This window comes from Theropithecus gelada, chromosome 1, assembly GCF_003255815.1.
Source record: "Theropithecus gelada isolate Dixy chromosome 1, Tgel_1.0, whole genome shotgun sequence".
NCBI classification, from domain to species: Eukaryota; Metazoa; Chordata; class Mammalia; order Primates; family Cercopithecidae; genus Theropithecus; species Theropithecus gelada.
The window spans coordinates 54,150,658-54,173,774 of record NC_037668.1 but is presented as its reverse complement, the minus strand read 5'-3'; the positions used below and the strand labels follow the sequence as shown (position 1 = coordinate 54,173,774).

Sequence of the window (23,117 nt, the reverse complement as noted above, 5' to 3'; positions counted from 1 at the left end):
TGCTAAAGTTTGTGAAGCACTAGCTAACCTCTTCAGATCACAGCTTTCAATCCCGTATCCATTTTCCATTACTCTATCCTAGGTATACTTTCAAGACCAAAATGTAAATTCACAAATGTGTCTCAGTAAGGAAAGTTACAGAAGCTGGGTGCAGTGGCTGACACCTATAATCCCAGCACTTCGGGAGGCTGAAGTGGGTGGATCACTTGAGGTCAGGAGTTTGAAACCAGCCTGGCCAACGTGGTGAAACCCTATCTCTACTAAAAATACAAAAATTAGCCAGGAGTGGTGGTGCACACCTGTAATCCCAGCTACTCAAGAGGCTGAGGTAGGAGAATTGCTGGAACCCAGGAGGCGGAGGTTGCAGTGAGCCAAGATCGTGCCACTGCACTCCAACCTAGGTGACAAAGCAAGACTCTGTCTCCAAAAAAAAAAAAAAAAGCAAGCATTCATTATTCTAGGGAAACGGCATACACTTGGAAGAATCATTTAAATAGAAGCTTTAAGATAAAACTCCATATGGTCTCAAAAATGACTATTATCAAAAGTTAGATACCAATTTCCAGATGAGTCCCTTAAAGATTTTATCCCAAAATGAAGAAATTAAAGACCTGGGCTGGGCACAGTGGCTCACGCCTATAATCCTACCACTCTGGGAGGCCAAAGTAGGAGGATCACTTGAACTCAGGAGTTTGAGACCAGCCTGGGCAACGTAGTGAAACTTCGTTGTTTTTTTTTTTTTTACAAAGAATATATATAAAGACCTTAATGAAACACCTAGATTTGCTCACATATCCCTTACAAGAATCACCTCCAACCCCCCTTTTTTTTTTTTGAGACAGGGTCTCATTCGTTTTACCCAGGCTGGAGTGCAATCGCAACCACAGTTCACGGCAGGCTCAAATGATTCTCCCACCTTAGCCTCCCCAAGTAGCTGTGACTACAGGCATGCTCCACCACACCTGGCAATTTTTTGGTTTTTTTTTTTTTTTTTTTTAGAAACAGGGTTTCACCATGTTGCCCAGGCTGGTCACAAATTCCTAAGCTCAAGGGATCCTCCCGCTTTGGTCTCCCAAAATGTTGTGATTAAAGGCATGAGCCACCACTTCTGGCAACCTTATTAACATAAGGTGAAGTGGTAGACATTTTACAAGATAGATGACAAACCCTAACCTCACTTCTTCTATTTATTATTCTTTTTTTGACATGGAGTTTCGCTCTGTCCTGCAGGCTAGAGTGCAGTGGTGCCATCTCGGCGCACTGCAACCTCCGCCTCCCGGGTTCAAGCGATTCCCCTGCCTCAGCCTCCCAAGTAGCTGGGATTACAAGCACATGCCACCACGCCTGGCTAATTTATTGTATTTTTAGTAGAGATGGGGTTTCACCATGTTAGCCAGGATGGCCTCCATCTTCTGACCTCGTGACCTGCCCACCTCGGCCTCCCAAAGTGCTGGGATTACAGGCGTGAGCCAAAGGCGCCCAGCCTAACCTCACTTCTTAAGGCCACTGTCAGGAGGCACAAATAAATTAATCCATTCTCTAAAACGAAGTTTGTGTCTCCCCATGACAGTCTGTGATACCTGCTTTGCCCTAGCAGTGGAAACAACAATCTGGTAATATAGTCAAGCTGCTCCTGTCAGATGTATAGTTCCTGAATGAGCATTATAATGAACGCTGCTCAGGTTCATCTGTTCAGTAAGTTGGAGCCTACTACATGCCAGGCACTATGACAATAAGTAAGAGAGCAAGTCAGCCCTCACTGAACTTGCAATAAATAAGTAATTTAAATTATACTTAAGTACTGACAAGAAGTATGGGTGCTAAGAGTTTACTATAGGCTGGGTGCCGTGGCTCATACCTGTAATCCTAGCACCTTGGGAGGCCGAGGCGGGTGGATCACCTAGGTCAGAAGATCAAGACCAGCCTGGCCAACATAGTGAAACCTTGTCTCTACTAAAAATGCAAAAATTAGCCGGGTGTGTTAGCGGGCACCTGTAATTCCAGCTACTTGGGAGGCCGAGGCAGAACTGCTTGAACCTGGGAGGCAGAGGTTGTGGTGAGCTGCAATTGTGCCATTGCACTCCAGCCTGGGCAACAGAGAGAGACTCCATCTCAAAAAAAAAAAAAAAAAAAAAAAAAAAGTTTACTATAGCAAAGGAACCTGAAACAGTCTAGAATAGATCTCTACCTGCAAATCAGGATTCACCTGGGACAGCCACTAACCACACCAATGCCCAAATCCCAAATCAAACAAATCAGAACTCTGTGAACCCTGGGCATTAACTAATTTTTTTTTCTTTTTTCTGAGACGGAGTTTCGCTTTTGTAGCCCAGGCCAGAGTGTAATGGCACGATCTCGGCTCACTGCAACCTCCGCCTCCCAGGTTCAGGCAATTCTCCTGCCTCAGCCTCCTGCGTAGCTGGGACTACAGGCGCCCGCCACCACGCCCAGCTAACTTTTGTATTTTTAGTAGAGACGGGGTTTCACCATGTTGGCCAGGCTCGTCTCAAACTCCTGACCTCGTGATTCGCCCGCCTCGACCTCCCAAAGTATTGGGATTACAGGCGTGAGCCACCGCGACCAGCTACACCTTTTTTTTTTTTTTTTTTTTGAGCTGGAGTTCACTCTGTTGCCAAGGCTGGGAGTGCAGTGGCGCGATCTCGGCTCAGTGCAACCTCTGCCTCTCAGGTTCTGAAGCGACTCTCCTGCCTCTGCCTCCCGAATAGCTGGGACTACAGGTACCCGCGGCTAATTTTTTATATTTTTAGTAGAGATGGGATTTCACCATGTTAGCCAGGCTGGTCTCGATCTCCTGACCTCGTGATCCGCCCGCCTTGGCCTCCCAAAGTGCTGGGATTACAGGCATGAACCACCATGCCCGGCCCTTTTTTTTTTTTTTTTTTTTTTTTTTTTTTTAAGGTAAACTAACAATGGCCTTTAGTCAATGAAATCATCATAGAAGTTATTTAAGCTGTGTCTTGAAGCTTGGTTAGGTAGTAGTTTTCTGAAGGAGCAATCTTTAAGATATAGTCTGAAAGATGAACAGGAAGAGTTGAAGGGAAAAGTATGAGGCAAAGGGAAGGGTGTGTGCAAAGGTCTGAAAGCAAAAAATGGCATGTGATGCCTTAGAGACACTGAAAGAAAGCCAAGAGCAGGCCAGGCGCGGTGGCTCAAGCCTGTAATCCCAGCACTTTGGGAGGCCGAGACAGGCGGATCACGAGGTCAGGAGATCGAGACCATCCTGGCTAACAGAGTGAAACCCCGTCTCTACTAAAAAATACAAATAACTAGCCGGGCGAGGTGGCGGGCGCCTGTAGTCCCAGCTACTCGGGAGGCTGAGGCAGGAGAATGGCGTGAACCCGAGAGGCGGAGCTTGCAGTGAGCTGAGATCCGGCCACTGCACTCCAGCCTGGGCAACAGAGCTAGACTCCGTCTCAAAAAAAAAAAAAGAAAAAAAAGAAAGAAAGCCAAGAGCAAGGCAGAGAAAAAAGAATAAAGTAGAGGTTCTCAAAGTACCACCCCTGGTCTAGCACCAACAGAATCACAGAGGAACTTGTCGGAAATGCACATTTTCAGGCCCCACTCCAGACCTACTGAATGAGAAAGACACAGGGGACGGGAGCTGAGAGGGAACAGCAACCTGTGTTTCTGATGTCTAACATTAAAGATTCTGGATTTTAGGCTGGGCAAGGTGGCTCATACCTGTAATCCCAGCACCTTGGGAGGCTAAGGCAGGTGGATAGCCTAAGATCAGAAGTTTGAGACCAGCCTGGCCAACCTGGTGAAACCCTGTCTCTACTAAAAATACAAAAATTAGGTGGGCGTGGTAGGGGGCACCTGTTATCTCAGCTACTCGGGAGGCTGAGGCAGGAGAATCCCTTCAACCCAGGAGGCAGAGGTTGCAGTGAATCAAGATCGTGCCACTGCATTCCAGCCTAGGTGACAGAGTGAGACTCCATATCAAATTAATTAATTAATTAATTAGCTGGGTGTGGTGGCGAGCACCTGTAAACCCAGCTACTCCGGAGACTGAGGCAGGAGAATCACTTGAACCCAGGAGGCGGAGGTTACAGTGAGCCAAGATCGTGCCACTGCACTCCAGCCTGGACAACAGAATGAAACTCTCAAAAAAAAAAAAAAAATCTGGATTTTATTCTAAGATTAATGAAAAAATAATTGAGAGGTTTAAATATACGGATAACATGATCAGGATAATAGCACCTAAATGGCTTGGCATCAATAGCTGAGCATAGACTCCTCAAAATTTAATTTTTGTAATATTCAAGGGTCACAATCATGCCTTTAGGGCCAGGGAGGTACCGTGAATGAGTAAGGAGGGCAATGTGAAATCCGAGGCGCTGCTCTCCAGCCAGCCTGCAATCTGCTCTGGTGCCAATAGATAGCTCACAAACATTTGTTTAGTGAAGGGATGCACTGGCAAACCTAGGAATCCTTTAACAAACTGGTTAAGAAAGGAGAGGGCTCTTGTAGGGAATCCAACTTCTCATTTCTTCAGATGGGGCTGCTTCCTAGCCTGCGTAGGCAAATCTGGCATTAAACCAAAATTTCAAAGAATAACCACTTTTTGATGCCTGTCCAAGTAGCAAAGGGATAAAAAGCAATTCAAAAAACAAGATGCCAATAACCCAGCCAGCTTACCTCCCACATGGAGCTTCTACCACTGAGCAAATGACCCATTTGGACGAATCTTTAGAAAAAGTCAGAACTTGGGAATGTTCCTTGTGATAGGCTTCCCAGGAACAACGATCCCCTGGGCCTAAAAGGCTGCCAAAACCTTCACCTTCACTTCAGTGGGTCAGATAAGAAGTTCTTAAGATTCCCAATCCTTACTAGACATGTAGCATCTCTGGATACAAGGCTTCTCAGGACCAAAAAAAAAAAAAAAAAAGAAAAAAGCCAAATACAGATCTATCAAAAGGTCACCAGAAGCAAGCAAAAACTTTTCGGAACGAAGCAACTTACAGCACTGACAGAAATCCACCGATTTGGGTTCTTGACACAATAGCACCTCACCCAGATTTAGCCACAGACCACAGATGATGAGGGAGTGGTTACACATTCTGACTGAATCAGGTTAAAAAGCACATTCCAATGAAGTTCAGGATGCAGAAAAGGATTGCAACAGACACTAATGAGAAGGGAACAAAGAGTGATCGCTTTATTAAGGCACTTCCTTCCCCCAATTCCTCAGTTGAGAAAGTCAACAGTCTCAGACGTCCTATCTGCATTCTGGCCTCAGAAGCCTGAACACCAGGTACTAAGGGATTCTGCAGACCTTGCCCTACTGAGGTGTCTCAGAGACCTTCAGGGGAATCCATGGGAGGCACTTCATGATGAAGAGAGTTCCCGCCTTCTGCCTATTTCTTAGAGATCCTGAAACCATTTCTCTCAGGTCAGAATAAATGAAGACACAGGCTTTAAATCCAAGTAGAGTCAAAATTCCAAAAGATTCTTATCTGGATATGTGGCTGAATTTTCATTTCCTATCTGAAGCAGGATTTGTCATGGTGGGTTTGCTACCCACCATCTTACCAGATGACTAGATTTCAGAGTAGCCTATTTTATCTCTGTGCCCAGCAGATTAACTTTCAGAGGCTGAGTAACTTGCCCACAGAGCTAAGACTAACGGTAAAGGTTCCCACAACCACCTAGTTGGTGTTAACTGCCTTTCAGGTATAAAGTACAGTCCCAATGCCCTCTGAGGCGATGATTACAAAGGCTGACATTTATGGAGTGCCTACAATGTGCAGTGCTCGTGTGTGCTCTCTAGTAACCTATTTAATGTTCACCACCACCCCCATGAAACAGAGTTGGTGGCAGAATCTAGAGCCAGGAACTCTGTTGAGAAACAGTTTCAGACGTCCTATGTGCATTCTGGCCTCAGAAGCCTGAACAGCCAGGAACTCTGGCTCTAGAGCCCAAGCTCTTAATCACTAGACTATACTGCCTTTCTCAGGATATGGTCAGTCCATTCCATAAATAAGTACCTGATTCCATAATTAAGCATCTGGGCATCAAGTACTCTACCAAAAAAAAAAAAAAAAAAGAGTAGTCACACAAAATCACCACCAGAAAAACTGCTTTTGCTCCAGCAATGCTCAATGTGACAACACATGCTGAATTGCCCCAGGATCCTACCTCGTAGCTAAACATTAAGCCAAAAGCCTAAAAATTAAGCCCTTAAGAGTAAAGTCAACAAACTGATACTTTTCTCAACTTTGATGGAGAGCAGACAGTGCTTCTGATATCTCCATCTTCTCTGCCCCTCATGTGGGTCCATGTCTAAAAGCACAATATTTAAAAAAACAAAAACAAACTAAACAGATCATAAACCTATTCCCTGGGCAGGGAGACAGAATAGACATCTACAAGTCAACCTTTAAGTTCCTTGAATTCAAGAAATAACTTATTCATTTAGATCAAAATTACCAAAACTTCCAACCAGAAACTAGTTTGCTTTGGTTTCCTCTCTGCCCCATCACCTTTCAGAAGGTGCAGAAATACTCACAGGCAAGCTGGAGGGTCTTGACTGAAGGCTCAGGTTCATATCTTCTTGTCCTCCCTTACTGGAGGTCATTGAGGGGGCTGAGGATGCCTGAGACCCAAATGAATCTTGAGATAGCTCCTACAACAAGAAAAACAAAAGCTGTGATGGCCTGGTATTGATAAACCAGGCAAGCTTACTTCATGGTGAAAGGGTTATGGGACTGTCTCTCATGAGTGTGAGAGAAAGCCCAGTTGCGAACAGTATTATCTGAAGGCCAGAAAAATCCAAGCCGTGACTTGCAAGAATGTCAACAGTGGACTCTTTCTGGCAGAACTGTCACCCATTCATTGCTACCTACAGAGGGCTATTTCTTGGGGTTAAATGCAAATGTATGGCCAACTTCAAGTTAAATCTATCAAGGAATGAGACCAATGAAACCACAAAAATCATGCTAGATCCTCTGCATTAAAATGAGTACTGCTTCCTTCAAATACATCACCTTGGGATGAGATATTTATTCCAACAGTGCCACCAATACATAAACTTTTTAGGGGAACTGTCATCACTCAGTCATCTCTCTTCTTTGGGCTCTACAAAGAATAAAGCCCCAAATGCTATTTTAGGCTCTATTACCTATATCTTGTTCACCAGACATAACTCCAAATGAATTTTTGCTATTTCCCCAAACAAAATCCACCCACAAAAAATAACATTTACCACCACTGAGAGTATTCTAAAGAAAGTGGTATCAGCTCTGGTGGCAATTCCAAATGAAGGGATCCAAGTATTTTGAGTGATAGCAGAATGGAATGGCAGTTGGAGTGAATGTACAGTACCACCTCTCAAAGTGACTGTTTTGAAAAAAGACCAACTCACTTGGATGCTCAAGTTCTGATGTTGATTTAAAAAAAAAAAAAAAAAAAAAAAATTCAGTCCCATTATCTTTAATTTCTTATCCATCTATACAACTTTCCATTGCCCTATTTCTTCATCATTAAGGAGAGCTATAGATCTTTATGTAGTTAAGTAGGTTATGCCTTTATTAGTTCAATCAATCCAGTTATCATGTTTACTCAGAGTTTAATTGGTCTTTAAGTGCACATTAGAGAACCATTCTGTACAGTAAAGTTCTCATGACACTAACCCCCAAGCTGTCTGTTGTCACACACAGGGAAGGGCAGGAGGTCAAGGATATCTTACCTGCGGTGGAGGGAAGCGCTGTTGGGAATAGGCAGTTTGCTGGGACTGCTGAGACTGGGGCTGAGGATACGCAGCCTGCTGGGAGAGCGTCGAGGGTGCTGGCTGCTGAGGTTGCTGCTGCTGGTAGGGAGACTGAGCCTGTGGCTGTGAGTAGGAGGGCTGGCTCTGAGGGTGCTGCTGTGTCGTGGACTGCTGGGAGGGGTATGGAGTCGGGGACTGCTGATGTGGAGGTTGGGATGGCTGTTGGGAGTATGGAGTCTGAGAGGACTGGAGCTGTGGTGGCTGAGACTGTGGCTGCTGCTGATACGAAGGTTGGGCATGAGGGGTCTGGGATGGTGGTTGCTGGGAGTAGGGTGGCTGCTGCTGCTGAGGGTGAGGACTTTGCTGGTTGTAATATGGAGTCTGGCCCTGTTGACCATACCCGCTGGGGCCTTGTTGTCCATAAGGAGGAATCTGTAGGAAACGAAAATATACTTTTAGCACTGACTCTCCTGAATGAGGAAAGATGAAGTGTTTTGTCAGAAGCTATGCACTGAGGATGAGTATAGAAAGCAAGCATGCAAGGCCTCATACTTAGGAGGCCCGGGGTTTTTCTCTCATCCCTGCCTAAACTGAGCCAGCAAGGACGGCCAAGCTGGGTTTTTAGGTGGTTTGTTTACAAGTGGACATTTATCCACTGAAAATTTACACTATTTACTATTGAGGCAACTAACACGAGTTTAAGAGCAGCTGTTTCTACCAATGAGCCTACTCTTTTTATCACGGCCTAGACTGTTTTTATAAGTGTTAGGAATCTGTACCCTAACCACAATGAATAGTCAATAGCAGCCTGGCTCAGCCAACTGAAAACCTAGGGTTTAGTAATTCAGACAGTGTGCAAATCACTAAGCTACTTTGGTTCTTTCATTTAGTTTTCATTCAAAAAAAATGTTTGAGAGCCTACTCGATTACTTGTACCAGGCACTATTTTAGTCACTGGGTATGTATTTAGTAAGCAGGCAAAAGAATAAAATAAAATAAGTAAATAAATAAATTACCTCATCTTTCCTCTATTAAAAAAAAGAGACAATTTTCTATATTAAAGGCATACGTTGCTTTAAAGTCTTAGAAGTAAAATTTGTTTTATATTCTCTCCCTATTTTCAGTATCAATATCAAATATAAGTGATAGAAAACTTTGTCAACACAAAAATGACAATAAAGAGATAATGATGTGAATGGTTCGACAAAAGGAGATGGATAAGGGGAAATCTTAACATTTGTAACAATGCTGTTAACATCTTTTCTGTTCAATCTTCCCCTTTTCTTCTACTCCCAGTAACATTCATTTTGAACCAGATGGCAGATATGGTAAAGGCATTCAGAAGCATAAAGGGCCTTTTCTGTCCCCAGGGCACATGATATGAATGGTTTTCTTAGTAGTAGCAGTGCCTAGGTGTTCAGCCACTGCCTTTCATCCCACCTCATTCAGAGATCACCACTCACTAGGTATAAGCTGGCCTGTCAGGTCAAGAGAAAAAGAGGTATGTACCTGTGACCAGGGAGTAGTTTTCCTTGGAACACACATGGGACGGTGCCTATAGCTTTGGCTTTGCTAGTAGCACTCTGTAATTAACTGAGCCAACAGGTCTACAGTCTTGTCAAGAGGCTTGGAAGCCAAGGATACATTCTGATTCTATAGCTCACAGATCAGATTTTGGACAGCAACAAGGGTCAAGGTAATCAGAATCACCATCTACCTGCTGTGTATAAGAAAGGCCGCCCATGGCACTCTGCGCCCGGCCCTGCATGGTCATCGGGTACCGCTGCGGGGTCTGGGACCCATATGGCTGCCCTGGGTACCCATGTCCTTGCTGCGGTCCTGACGGAGGTCCCTGTTGCTGCGAGTATGGGTTAGTCCCGCCATATGGCTGAGGTCTCATCTTGCCCATCTGATCCATCGGACTGGATGGCTACAAAATAAAAAGCATTTCATTAACCTGAGCTTTGATGGTCTCTGGCCACTGAATATACAACCCAAGTATACAGGTTTTTTCAGTCTGTATGCTACAAAGAAATCCAGTTACTTTGAAAGAGCAATGAGACTAACCTAGTAACCTTTAAGTCAACTGCCCTGCCTCAGAACCCTAATTTTGTCATTTGAAAAATGAAAATACCACCTATTTGTGAAAACATCTTATAAGCTAAAAACTACTTTGTAACTGTGGTACTGCTTGAGATCCAAGGGACAGGCCAGGTGTAAACAACAAAGGCCCTTCAGTTGGTAGAGGACGGTGCTGCTATGCACTGCCATCACCTTGTTAAACACCAAAATTGATGCTTCAATACTATGACGGGGAATTCATATACACAAACATCTAGATGTTTCTATTTTTCCAATAGTGAAAACTCCCCTTAAACACCTATAGCCTATCTGCACTACGGCACAGTTAAATTTATGCTTTCTTCCAAATAAGCAAAGAAGCTAAGTGACAGTTGAGGGAACAGTAACTCTGAATTAAGAGCCTTGTGCATCTCAACTGAAAAGCTCATTTCCTTTAATATTCAAGAGTTTGAAGATGTAAGGAGGACAGAACTTTTGTTTCTCTGAGAGACAAGAAGATTCAATGGTAGACTATCATGGATGTTGCTTTCTTTCCAGCTCTTTGCGGAGCAACAGGTTCAATCGGCTCATTCACTTTTTGATATGCCTTTATCCTACTGGCGCTCCAGAGCACACCTTCGACGGCCAGAAATATCTACCTATATCTATTGGTGGTGTGGGGCAGGGGGAAGTTTCTCTAAGCATCTTTTAGATACACACAAGATGCAGAGTAGGCGTGAGTCTGATATAAAACTTAAAAACTGGCTCTTACATTGGGGGTAAAGTAGATACTGATAATCTAGGCCTATCGTTAACTGTCAAATGAAGGAGTTCAGTGGTTCATTGATTTTAGCATGCATCAGAATCACTTGAAAGGCTTGTTAAAACAGACCACTAGGACCCACCTCCAAGGACTGGTCTAGGTTATCCCTAGGGTTCCTTCCAGTTCTATTATTCAAAATTAATAAGCTATTCTATAATTTAAGATATTAAGACCTTAAACAACAACAAAACCTCCAAAATAAAGGAAGGGGACATCCAAACAATTGGTTCTCTGTATTTATTTTTTAATAATGCTATTAAGTGTTTTATAGTAGAAGAAGTGAGCTTTCATGAAAGAAAACAGATAAGACAATAAGCCACAGAGGCTGTTCTTAATATCAAAAGGAAAAAAGAGAAGCAGAGTTATTTCTTAGGCTATATCTGAACTCTCAAGTAACCTGGTGAGTGATGATGGGAATACTCCTCTCCCATGTTTCTGAACTGTATAAAATCATACTAAAACTGTGTCCCAAATCACTACTACATGTCAACATTATTAAAGTACTGTTTCCAACAACCCTACATGTCAATATTATTAAAGTACTGTTTCCCACAATCCTAACTAAACAATTTTTGCCCGTCTTTCATCCATATTAGAAGCTCCAATAACGTTCCCAATCATAATTTCAGAGCTACATAGATTTTAGAGTTACTTAGGAAGTTCAAATTTAACAACAATTAAGAAATAGCATATGGTCCTCCCCAATACACCTGGCAATGGAGCCAAAACATCACCATTCTCTCCTGTAAAGAGCTTGGGGGCTTACATGGCCATATCATGCCACAATATCACACTGAGGTCCTCATCTCATCCCAGACTGCAGCTGCTGTCCATGCGGCCTCCAACTGCAGAGACTATTTTGTTGAACAAAGAGATCAGCCTGCTCTGGGTATCTCTGTCAGTCTAGGTCTCCCCACAACATGAGGGGCAGTCATTACCATGGTTACTATAGAGCTTCTAGAGCAGTAGCTATTAACCAGGGATGCAGATTAGAATTTTCTGTGAAGCTTCATAAATGGCTAGGCCTCTCTCTAGAGATTCCAATTTACTGGGTCTGGAAGGGCTTGTGCTCTTCTCCAACCTCCTTAAAGATCTTTGAATGAGTCTGGTATATACTATTAGCTAAGAACCAGTGATCTAGAGAAGCACTGGCCAATAACATTTACTGTGATGGATAACTATTAAACACTTAAATTATCAAATATTACTCAGGAACTAAATTTTTATTTTTATTTACATTTAATTAATTTAAATTCACATAACTACATGTGGCTAGTGGCTTATTATGTTAGAGCAGTTCTAGGACAATGCTATTCCCAAATCATTTCCACCACTCCCTGGTCAATAATAGTTTCAAACTTCCTAACTACTAAATCCTGCACAGTATTATTACATAGAGCATAGTGTAGTAATTTGATAGACTTGGGTTCACATCCTATCTCTCTCACCATCCTGCCTTGAACACATCAGTTCTTTAAACGCACATAACATACTTCACACAGTACCTGGTATTTAAACGTCCAATAAATGGTAGCGATTATCAGTAATGATAAAACAGTGCTTCTACCTGGCTCTAAAGCCCTCTACAATGTGACCCGGTTTTCCACATTTTTTCAGTCTCACTCCAAGATTCCCCACATACTATCCACACCCAGCTCTATGCAATGGCATCCTGCCCTGCCCTCCTGTCCACAGTGGCTTCTAGTAACAGAAACTTGACCTTTCAAAATGAAGCCACTTCCTGTATCTTTAGCACACTTTGATCTCTCACATTTCTAAATGCCTTATTGTAAATCCAGTTAGCATCCTAAGATTTAACACTTAGTTGCAGCTAACTATTCCAACTAACTGATTGCATTTCTCAAGACTAGCTTCTGGGAAGCCAGAGATCAGGTGTTTTATCTTCAAAGCTCTCCCAAATACCACAGTACAGAGCTTGGGCTCAGTGACTGTTCAATGTGCAATGCTGTCCTATTCCAAAAAGGGGTAGGAGACACTATGGGGACAAAGCCCAAATCAAACTATCTAGCCATAAAGCCAGGGTCATACCCTAAATCTAACTCTAACACAGGTTATGACTTTGAAGGTAGAAAAAGAGTTGGACTGAAGTGAAAGAGGAGAGAGAAGGAAAACAATACTCAAGAGAGAACAGGCACACTTTAAGAATAACCTGGTTGGGCGCAGTGTCTCACATCTGTAATCCTAGCACTTTGGGAGGCCAAGGCAGGTGGATCACTTGAGGCCAGGAGTTGGGAGACAAACCTGGCTAACACAGTGAAACCTTACCTCTACTAAAAATACAAAAATTAGCTGGGTGTGGCGGCGCATGCCTGTAGTCTCAGCTACTTGGGAGGCTGAGGTATGAGAATCACTTGAACCTGGGAGGCGGAGAACTGAAGCGAGCTGAGATCGCACCACTGCACTCCAGCCTGGGCAGCAGAGCAAGACTGTCTCAAAAACAAACAAACAAACAAAAAACCTCCAAAGGCCAGGCACGGTGACTCAGGCCTGTATTTGCAGCACTGAGGTGGGTGAATCACTTGAGGTCAGGAGTTCCAGACCAGCCTGGCCAACATGGTGAAACCCTGTCTCTACTAAAATACAAAAATTAGCCGGGCGTGGTGGCACGCGCCTGTTAATCCCAGCTACTCAGTAGGCTGAGGCAGCTGAACCACCTAAACCCAGGAGGCAGAAGCTGCAGCAAGCGGAGATCATGCCACTGCACTCCAGCCTGGGCAACAGAGCGGGACTCTGTCTCAAAAAAAAAAAAAAAAAGTTGATACCAGGGAGAATTTCAGAACTGCAGGGGCATCCTCATATACACTGCTTAAAAACAAAAGGCTAAGGACAAGTCACATTTTCCTCTCTCACATGGGGGCCTGCACTCCCAATTGAGTACAGCTATTTACATGAGGGCTATAAAGGGTTCAAGGAATGTCCCACCTCAACTTTAGGAAATCTTTGTAGACCAAAAAATAAATGTACATCAAAGAAATTTTTATTCTAAAAATAAAATCAATATGCTTCCTTTTTCTGGTCATCAGATTTCTGACTCCCTCCCATCACAAAAGGCTTATGATCAACAGAATATGCAGCTTATTTGGCAAACTAAATACATATTCAGTTCAAACAATCAGGTTATTCTGGTCTTATGTAAAAGTTAGACATCTGCTTGAATCAGAAGGCGAGGTCGGCAGAGACCTAACTCACACTTATGACATTTAAAACCATCGTGAAAGATTTGTGATTTGCAGTTATAGATGAAATGCCATCTCCCAATCTCTAGTAACAGAGAAGGGGCCTTAAATCTTCACTGATCAGTTTTATTGGAAAGTAGCAATTTCACACCAGAAAAATCCCTAGATGCAAGATACAAAAGCCAGTATCAGCAGTCTGCAGGCACAAGGCAGGGGATGGAAACACCAAACCCTAGCTGCAAAAAGCCAGAGATTCCACTCTGGGAAAGACAGAGGAAATCCTTTCAATGGGAAACCACAGGAGTAGATTACTGTGATTACACTTCAAAAGCAAAGGCTCTGCCACAGAAACACATAATTGAGAGGAAAATGCTGCCCCTTGATCAGCAAAGTCAGGCCCCCTGCTATATACTCTCCTGAATTCATAAAAAATAACAATAAAAAAGGAGGAAAGAGCCATAAGAAAACTCCTCATCTCCATCCACCATTTATCTCCTTCCAGATCACTGGCCATGTTATAAACTGCCTGCCAAATGAAATGTATCAAAAGATGCAGTTTAGGGGCATCAAAGGCAAGGACGCCTAGCAGCTTGTCCTTCTGAATATATTCAGAACAAACAGCTAGCAGACAGACCCCTTACATAGGGAGTTCCCCTGCTCCAAGCCAACAGAATTACAAGACCCTCCAGACTAATGGGCTACTGGAACCTCTTGCATCAAGGAAAACCAAAATGACCCTCAAAAACTGCTGAAATTAACAGACTAGACTTTTAAGGTGGACCTAGGCTAAATGTCTTATAACCCAAAGTAACCACTTTGTGAAACTCACAGATTAAAATATGCTTCAAATTCTCCATCTGACCATGACCGAGGAGACAGCAGAGAAGACACAGCCAAGAACTCAAAACTTCTAAGCAGAGATATACCATTTACAAAAATGTACCACACCACGTGGCAATGGCACCAGGAAAGAGAAACTTCATAATTTTATTTAAATAAAAGTACAACTGAGGAAAGCTCCAGTTCCAATCCAAGGATATAGAAAGAAGTGACCAGGCAGCAACCCTAAGGAGCTAAATTTAGTACTCAACAGTGCCAAGGGCTAGCAAAAGTAAGAACAGAGAGGGTTGGGCCAGGGGCTGCCAAAAAGGTGTCCATCAGAGAGAAGTCTTGACCACCACTCATTTTGTCATCCTAAATGCTAACTAGTTGGGGCCAGTGTAAACCTAGAGCTATAACCTTGACTTTTGGATATTTAAATATTATTACTCCTTGTGCTTTCAATTTATTCCTGGCTAGATTTGTTATATGACTTTTAATAATAACAATAAAAAAAATGCATCCCTGGCTCTTTAACCAAAAGAACCCCCCTAATTGATTCCCACAGTAATTAACCTGCATTTTACCTCAGAGAGCGGTAGTTAAGGAAGTCGGCACTGCTATTTATAACTCATCTCAAATTGAGGGCAGACTGCCTAAAATCTAACACATCCCAGCTGTACTCCTGTTTGAACTGGGGCCAAGGGAATTTTTTAAAGCAATCTTGGCACCGAATGAATGACACCAACAGTATGAGAGCGCGAGTGGTTGTGTTGTGGTGACGTAGCATTGGAGGTGGAATGGAGAGGGGGGCCAGTGTACTGTGATCCCTCTGGTGCATGCCTGCTGCTTGCTGAGTCCCAGTACAGTAAGCTGGGAACCGCCCACTGAGAGCCAAACACAGGAAAAGGCTTTTCCTGTGGAACGCCTTGAAGTGAGAAACACATGGCTAATCTGCATAAACTCGAAGCCACACCGCCCCTGCCAGGAAGGTTAGTGCTCGTAATCTCTGGCCATGAAGCTGGCTGCCTGGGAGGACTTGGACTGGCGCCTGATAACCCAGAAAGAGCCGAGAGAACAGATGGGTAAGGACCCCAGCAGAAAACAGCCCCAGGTCACATGACTCGCCACATGGCCCCGCCAGCACAAACTATTGTCTGGCTTCAGAGCTCCCTTACAAAGGCACCCCGTCCTCCGCTTCCTGTGATTCCGGGGACAGGCGGCAGCTGTTGATCCAGTTCCAGCATGGGACCCTCCCCTGTGATAGGGCATTCCAGGCAGGGACAAGTGTAAAAATTAAGGCCTCTCCCAACCAACAGCTTTCAGCTTCCTGCCAGCTGCACGTGGCTCACTTAGATCTCAGGAGCAATATCTCAGGACAGACTAGGCTTCCACCAAAAAAAAAAAAAATAACACCCTATGTACCCTGGCACATAAAATGACCAGCATAAATCATTCTCATTGTCCCTTCTCTCCCCAGCCACAGACATCTATATCTAATGCCCCTTATCCTGTCTTTTCTCTATCACCTAGTACTTCAGGCCTTCTTTGAAGACTAGTCAAGAACTCCGAGCCCCCAACTGAGGAGAAATTGTCCAGAAACCTGTTTGTCTTAGTTTTACCCCTAAGACCCTGCCTCCTAAAATAAGGAGACTACCTTCATCTTGTTTTAAACAGTGGGGAAACATGACTGTTTATATGACCTAGGACAATAAGAGATTTCTAACCTCCTATATGGCCTCAACAGAGACAACACTAAAAATTTCCTGAAGCCAAGCTGATGATAGGAAAAGAAAAAAATCTCATCAGATTATACCCACACCTGATGCAGGGAATCAAACCCACTCAGTCTAGGATTCTCTTCATTCATAACCTAGGAACCATACCTCAGTTTTCTACTTCACAATTCATTCTAGTTCATTCAAGTTCTAAACAAACTGACCATCTGCCTTTGGTGAGAGAGGAATCATCAACAACTAATTTGAACTACCACTCCCCAAAAAAGTTTTGTTTTTTAAAAATTCTTTCAAGCTTCCATAAATTTCCAAGTGGAATAAAAATTGGCCAAGCACAGTGACTCACGCATGTAATCTCAACACTCTGGGTGGCCTAGGGTGCAGATCGCCTGAGGTCAGGAGTTTGAGACCAGGCTGGCCAACATGGCGAAACCCCGTCTCTACTAAAACTACAAAAATTAGCCCAGCATGGTGGCACGTGCCTATAATCCCAGCTACTCAGGAGGCTGAGGCAGGAGAATCGCTTGAACCTGGGAGGCAGAGGCTGTAGTTAGCCGAGATCCCACCACTGCACTCCAGCCTGGGCAACAGAGCAAGGCTCTATTTTGAAAACAAAAACAAACAAACAAAAAAAACCACCACAAAAATCAGTGAAAATTTCTATCTACTTCATTCTGCTTACAGAAACCATTCTAGAAGATCAGACACATTCCCCTTTGCAGACTTAGCCCATTCCAATGATATCCCCTGAAGCACCAGCCTGATCAAACCTCCAGGAAGGGGCTTGCGACCAGATGTCAAACCAAGAACATCTAGAACGTGATGTAAAGCAAAACAAAGGCCTCATTATCTTCTGGGCTTAGCGATATATAGGCTACCATCTCTATCCTTCCAGACCAGAAGAGAAAACTTACTAAGGTTAGAAAAAGGAGATCAAAAGGGAGTCATTGAATCATATAGCAAAACTCCATCCCATTATAAGAACCAACCATAACCACCTCACAGCTATCTACCAAAAAGAGGCATGCCAGAAAAACCACAACCAGGTGACTGATACTTCTTCACTTCTTTGGTGCCAGAAAGAGCCCTTAAAATAAAGCCGCTAGAGCATCAAACTAATGAATTCCAACAAATGGTAAGTACTTCTCTCTTCATCCAGAGCACTTTCATTAGCCACCTTTTCCAGAACAGGTAGCTATCATCATTTCCAGAGAAAATGCTCTTCCTAAAATGAAGATCACTTTTTTCTAAGTCCAAACTTAACTAACCAATTTCTCCCTATTTCAAACAAATTACAAAAGCCACTAAAGAAACCAAGTTAACTTCTCTGGAAAAAAAATCCTTTCAGGTACTGCTTAAAACCCAGGGTTAGGCCAGGCACGGTGGCTCACACCTGTAATCTTTGGGAGGCTGAGGACAGAGGATCATGAGGTCAAGAGTTTGAGACCAGCCTGGCCAATATGGTGAAACCTAGTCTCTACTAAAAATACAAGTATTAGCTGGACATGGTGGCACGCGCCTTATAGTCCCAGCTACTCAGGAGGCTGAGGCAGGAGAATCGCTTGAACCTGGGAGGTGGAGGTCTCAGTAAGCCAAGATCGCACCACTGCACTCCAGCCTGGGTGACAGAGCAAGACTCCGTCTCAAAAAACAAAAACAAAAACAAACCAGGGTTATAAAAACAACAGTCAGGCCCCAAGAAAACTATCAAACAAGAACAAAAATGTCATCTCATAAAATTAAACGTCCCCTTCTTTACAACTTTTTATCTCAGAAGGCAGCAGTACAACCAGGTGCAAAAAGCAGATAAACTGAGAGGCAGTAAGCACATCTGGGGTCCAATGCCAGTTCTCAAACCAACTTCCTGAGGGAGTGGTCAAGATGATCAACCAGGTTGAACCTCAACCTCCTCAGCTCCTCAATCCAATTCTACCCTCCAGATTCTTAATTAGCAGGTCTGGGATGGGGGCCAGGCCAGGAATCTTTTTTTTTTTTTTTTTTTTTTTTTTGAGACAAGGTGTCTCAATCTATCAACCCAGCTGGAGTGCAGTGATGCAATCATGGCCCACTGCAGGCTCAACCTCCTATCCTTGGGTTCAGATGATCCTCCCATCTCAGCCTCCTGAGCAACTGGGACTATAAGCACATGCCATCATAGCCAGTTTTTGTAGAGATGGGGTTTCACCATGTTCACAGGCTGTTCTTGAACTCCTAAGCTCAAGTGATCCGCCAGCTTCAGCCTCCCAAAGTGCTGGGATTACAGGCATGAGCCACTGCGCCCGGCCAGGAATCTGTATTTTTAATCTTAAGAGATTCTCATATCCAGTCTGGGAGCATTTTGGCTACAGGGCCAAAGGTTAACTGACAATCAAATAAATTAAGATTGTACTTTTTTTTTTTTGAGACAGAGTCTTGTTTGCTCTGTCACCCATGCTGGAATGCAGTGATGCCATCACTGCAACCTCCACCTCCCGGGTTCAAGTGATTCTCCTGCCACAGTCACCCTAGTAGCTGGGATTATAGGCCTGTGCCACCACGTCCGGCTAATTTTTGTATTTTTGGTGAAGACGGGATTTTACCATGTTGGCCAAGCTGGAAGGTTGTACTTTTTTTTTTTTTTTTTTTTTGAGACAGTCTCATTGTCACCAGGCTGGAGTGCAGTGCGCGACCTCAGCTCACTGCAACTTCTGCCTCCCAGGTTCAAGCAATTCTCCTACCTCAACCTCCTGAGTAGCTGGGATTACAGGCGCGTGCCACCATGCCCAGCTAATATTTGTATTTTTAGTAGAGACGGGTTTTCACTATGTTCGTCAGGCTGGTCTCAAACACCTGACCTCGTGATCCACCTGCCTCAGCCTCCCAAAGTGCTGGGATTACAGGTGTGAGCCACCACTCCCAGCCCAGTTGTACCTTTTTAAAAAGAAAAAAAAAAGTATAGAGCTTCACACTACTTTGAGCAAGTCATTTCATTCCTTGGCACCAGAACTATCTGTAAACAGGGATTAAAGACTTTAACAAAAGTATGAGACAGTTCAAATGATAAGTATGTGAAATGCTTGTTATAGTGCCAATCCATCTCCAGCAGAGTATCTCTAGAATTCAGATGTACATTCATTTTCCTTAGCCAAACAATGGTCTGAAGAGGGCAGTGCCTGGCCAGCAGAGAAAAGCCAGAAATGCACCTCAGATTCCCAAATGAGCAGCACTTTCAGTTAAAATCAAGCTTTCCCAAATTTCTATACTCAGTCTCAGATCGTCTGGTTCACCTGGGCAAGTATCACTAACATACTAATGCTTTACTTATTTATCTTGTTTGCTGTCTGTATCCTTGACTAGAATATAAATTTCAGGTAGGCAGAGAGAAAGATATGTGTACAAAACAAACATGCTCCCCTATGCCCAAAAGCAGGAAAGGAAAGGGGAATGTAGAAGAAAAAGTGAAACTCTAGTGGCTGGCAATTCCTATCCGCTTTAATGCTGAACCGAAATGCTCTGGATCTACAGGAGTCCCCCCTTATCCTTGATTTTGCTTTCCAAGGTTTCAGTTACCCACAGTCAACCACAATCTGAAAACGTTACATACAATAAGATATTCTGAGAGAGACCACAATCACATAATTGTTGTATTTTATCATTAGTTATTGTTAATCTCTTACTGCGCTTAATACATCAAACTTTATCATAGGTACGCATGTACAGGAAAAAACAAAAGTACAATCAAATCTTTGTATCCATGGGTTTTGCATCCACGGATTCAGCCAGCCTCAGATCAAAAATGTAATTAGGCCTATGATGGTTGTGCCTGTACTGAAAGTGTACACTTTTTTTCTTGTCATTATTCCCTAAACAATATAGCATAACAACTACTTACATAATATCTACATTGTATGAGGTATTATAAGTAATCTAGAAATGATTTAACATATACAGGAGAATGTACATATTAATAGTTTATATGCAAATATCATGCGATTTTATATATTCCCCAGATTTCAGTATCCTCAGGGAGTCCTGGAACCAACCCCCTACGGATACTGAGGGGCATCTGCACATTCAGGGTCTGGTACTTTTAGGCATCCACTGGGGGTCTTGGAAGATATCCCCACACAGATAAAGGAGGACTACTGTACATGGCCAGTTCTATGCAGTGGCTTAAGAGCTCTGCCCCTACAGTGCCTTCAACTTTTGTCTCTCAGTTTCCTTATCAACAGAACAGATAGTAGTACCACACTTCAGGGTCAAATAAAGTAATAAAGAACAACAACAAAAAAAAACGGTCAAGTGCGGTGGCTCATGCCTGTAATCCCAACACTTTGGGAGGCAGAGGCGGGCGGATCACCTGAGGTCAGGAGTTTGAGACCAGCCTGGCCAATATGGAGAAACCCCGTCTCTACTAAAAATATAAAAATTAGCCAGGCGTGGTGGTGCATGCCTGTAATCCCAGCTACTCAGGAGGCTGAGGCAGGAGAATTGCTTGAACCTGGGAGGCGGAGGTTGCGTTGAGTTCAAGATTGCGCCATTGCACTGCAACCTGAGCAACAGAGCAAACTCTGTCTCAGAAAAAAAAAAACAACTGTTCCTCAAATCAGCTGGGCATCCTCTAGCCTCAAAGCCTTTGTATTCACAGATCCTTCCACTTGGAATACTTTCTTCACCCAGATATTAGTATAGCTCACTTTTATGTCAAATATCACTTCAGTCTGGCCTTTCCTGGTGAACTCATCTAGTATTTTAACCCTGCACATTCCTATACTTGGTCCCTGATTAACTTTTTCTCCCAAGCATGTATCACTAATGTAGTATATGGTTCACTTATTTATCTTGTTTAATCTATGTGTCCTGTGTGTGTTTAATTCACTGCTGTATCCTCTAGCACCCAGAATGTCAGCTATCATAATCCTACACAAGTGCTAACAATTAAGGTCTGTCCCATACACTTAAGACCAGAAGCCCAAAGTCATCAACTAGAGGTTAACTATAATCAAATAAATTTAGGTTGTACTTTTTTAAAAAGAAAAAAAAAGTATAGTTTCACACCACTTCGAGCAAGTCACTTCATCTCTTGGCACCAGAACCATCTGTAAATAGGGATTAAAAACTGTTTAACAAAGATACAAAATAGTTCAAATGATAAGTATGTGAAATGCTTGTTACAGTGCCAGTTCATAAAGTGCACACATAATGGATGTTACTTCTCTCTCTTCACCCTCAATAGAAGAAATGGCAAAATGGGGTTGAGAGCAGTTTCAAAATACCTACTTAAAAAACATGAACTCACAAGTCAGACACCAAAAGGGTTGGCCAGTCCAAGTTTCAAGCACCACCTACTTTCAGTCTGTTCTCCCAGAGGATTTTGTTCAAAGCTCCTTCCAAGAATCCTGACAGTACAGCCAATAGTATTCAACCGGGGCAATACCAACCACTGAGAAGTGTTTGGAAATAAATGTATGAAAGTGCCTTTTTTGGTTGTCACAGCAACTCTATAGTGCTACTGGCATTTATTATCTGGGGAGCAAGATGCCAATGTCCTGCAATATAGCACCACGAAAAGAAGAGCCTTGCTGGCTGGGCACAGTGGCTCATCCTGTAATCTCAGCACTTTGGGAGGGCCAGGCAAGCGGATCACCTGAGGTCAGGAGTTCGAGACCAGCCTGGCCAACATGGGAAAACCCTGTCTCTACTAAAAATACAAAAATTAGTTGGGTGTGGTGGCGCATGCCTGTAATCTCAGCTACTCAGGAGGCTGAGGCAGGAGAATGGTTTGAACCTGCGAGGCAGTGGTTGCAGTGAGCTGAGATCACAACTGCACCTCACCCTGGGTGACAGAGTGAGACTCCATCTCCCCCCCCACCAAAAACAAAAACAAAAAAAACCAGAAGAGCCTTGCTGAGGAACAATGGACTCTAACCCAGTATGCCTCAATGGATAACTTCCTATAAAACCTGACCCTAGAGGGAAAGGGACTCAGAACTGACCAGCACCCATCCTAAGAGCTCAAGAGTACAAAGCTACCCATCAGACAAGGTGAGTATAAGTAAAAATTTTAAAAAACAGTTGTGTTGTTCTCCAATGCATTTATTACAACTGTAACTATATAGTTATTTGTACTTATCTGCTTACATATTTTTCCCCACTAGAAAGTACTCCATGGAGGCAGGAATTATGAATCCTATGTTCATAACATACTACCTGATCCACTATAGAAGCTCAATAAGTGTTTTTGCATTAACGTAAGCAACTAGCTTGTGGCAGATACTCACAGGTTTTTTTCTGGTTTTTTTTTTTGAGACAGAGTCTCACTCTGTCACCAAGGTTGGAGTGCAGTGGTGCGATCTCGGCTCACTGCAACCTTTGCCTCCCAGGTTCAAGCGATTCTCCTGCCTCAGCCTCCTGAGTAGCTGGGATTACAGGCACGCACTACCACTCCCCACTAATTTCTGTATTTTTAGTAGAGATAGGGTTTCACCGTGTTGGTCAGGCTGGTCTCAAACTCCTGACCTCATGATTCGCCTACCTAAGTCTCCCCAAGTACTGGGATTATAGGCGTCACCGCACCCAGTCTGATACTCACAGGTTTTTCAAAAAAGATCTCTGCCATATGACTTCTTACATTGGCAAGGCCCAACTATTTTATGGTTTTTTTTAAAGACGGGTCTCCCGACATTGCAAACTCCAGGGCTCATGTGATCTTCCTGCCTCAGCCTCTGGAGCAGCTGAGATTAGAGGCGTATGCCACTGTCACCAGCAGATTT

The 23,117-nt window shown here is 43.4% G+C and overlaps 1 protein-coding gene across 1 annotated transcript in view; it reads right to left on the bottom strand.

The window, feature by feature from the left end:
* ARID1A (AT-rich interaction domain 1A) overlaps window positions 1–23,117 on the bottom strand; it is an 85,703-nt gene that overhangs the window by 43,311 nt on the left and 19,275 nt on the right. Inside the window, 3 exon segments of the mRNA XM_025380900.1 lie at window positions 6,530–6,646; window positions 7,709–8,161; window positions 9,447–9,659. Of these exon segments, the coding sequence (XP_025236685.1) occupies window positions 6,530–6,646; window positions 7,709–8,161; window positions 9,447–9,659 (783 nt within the window).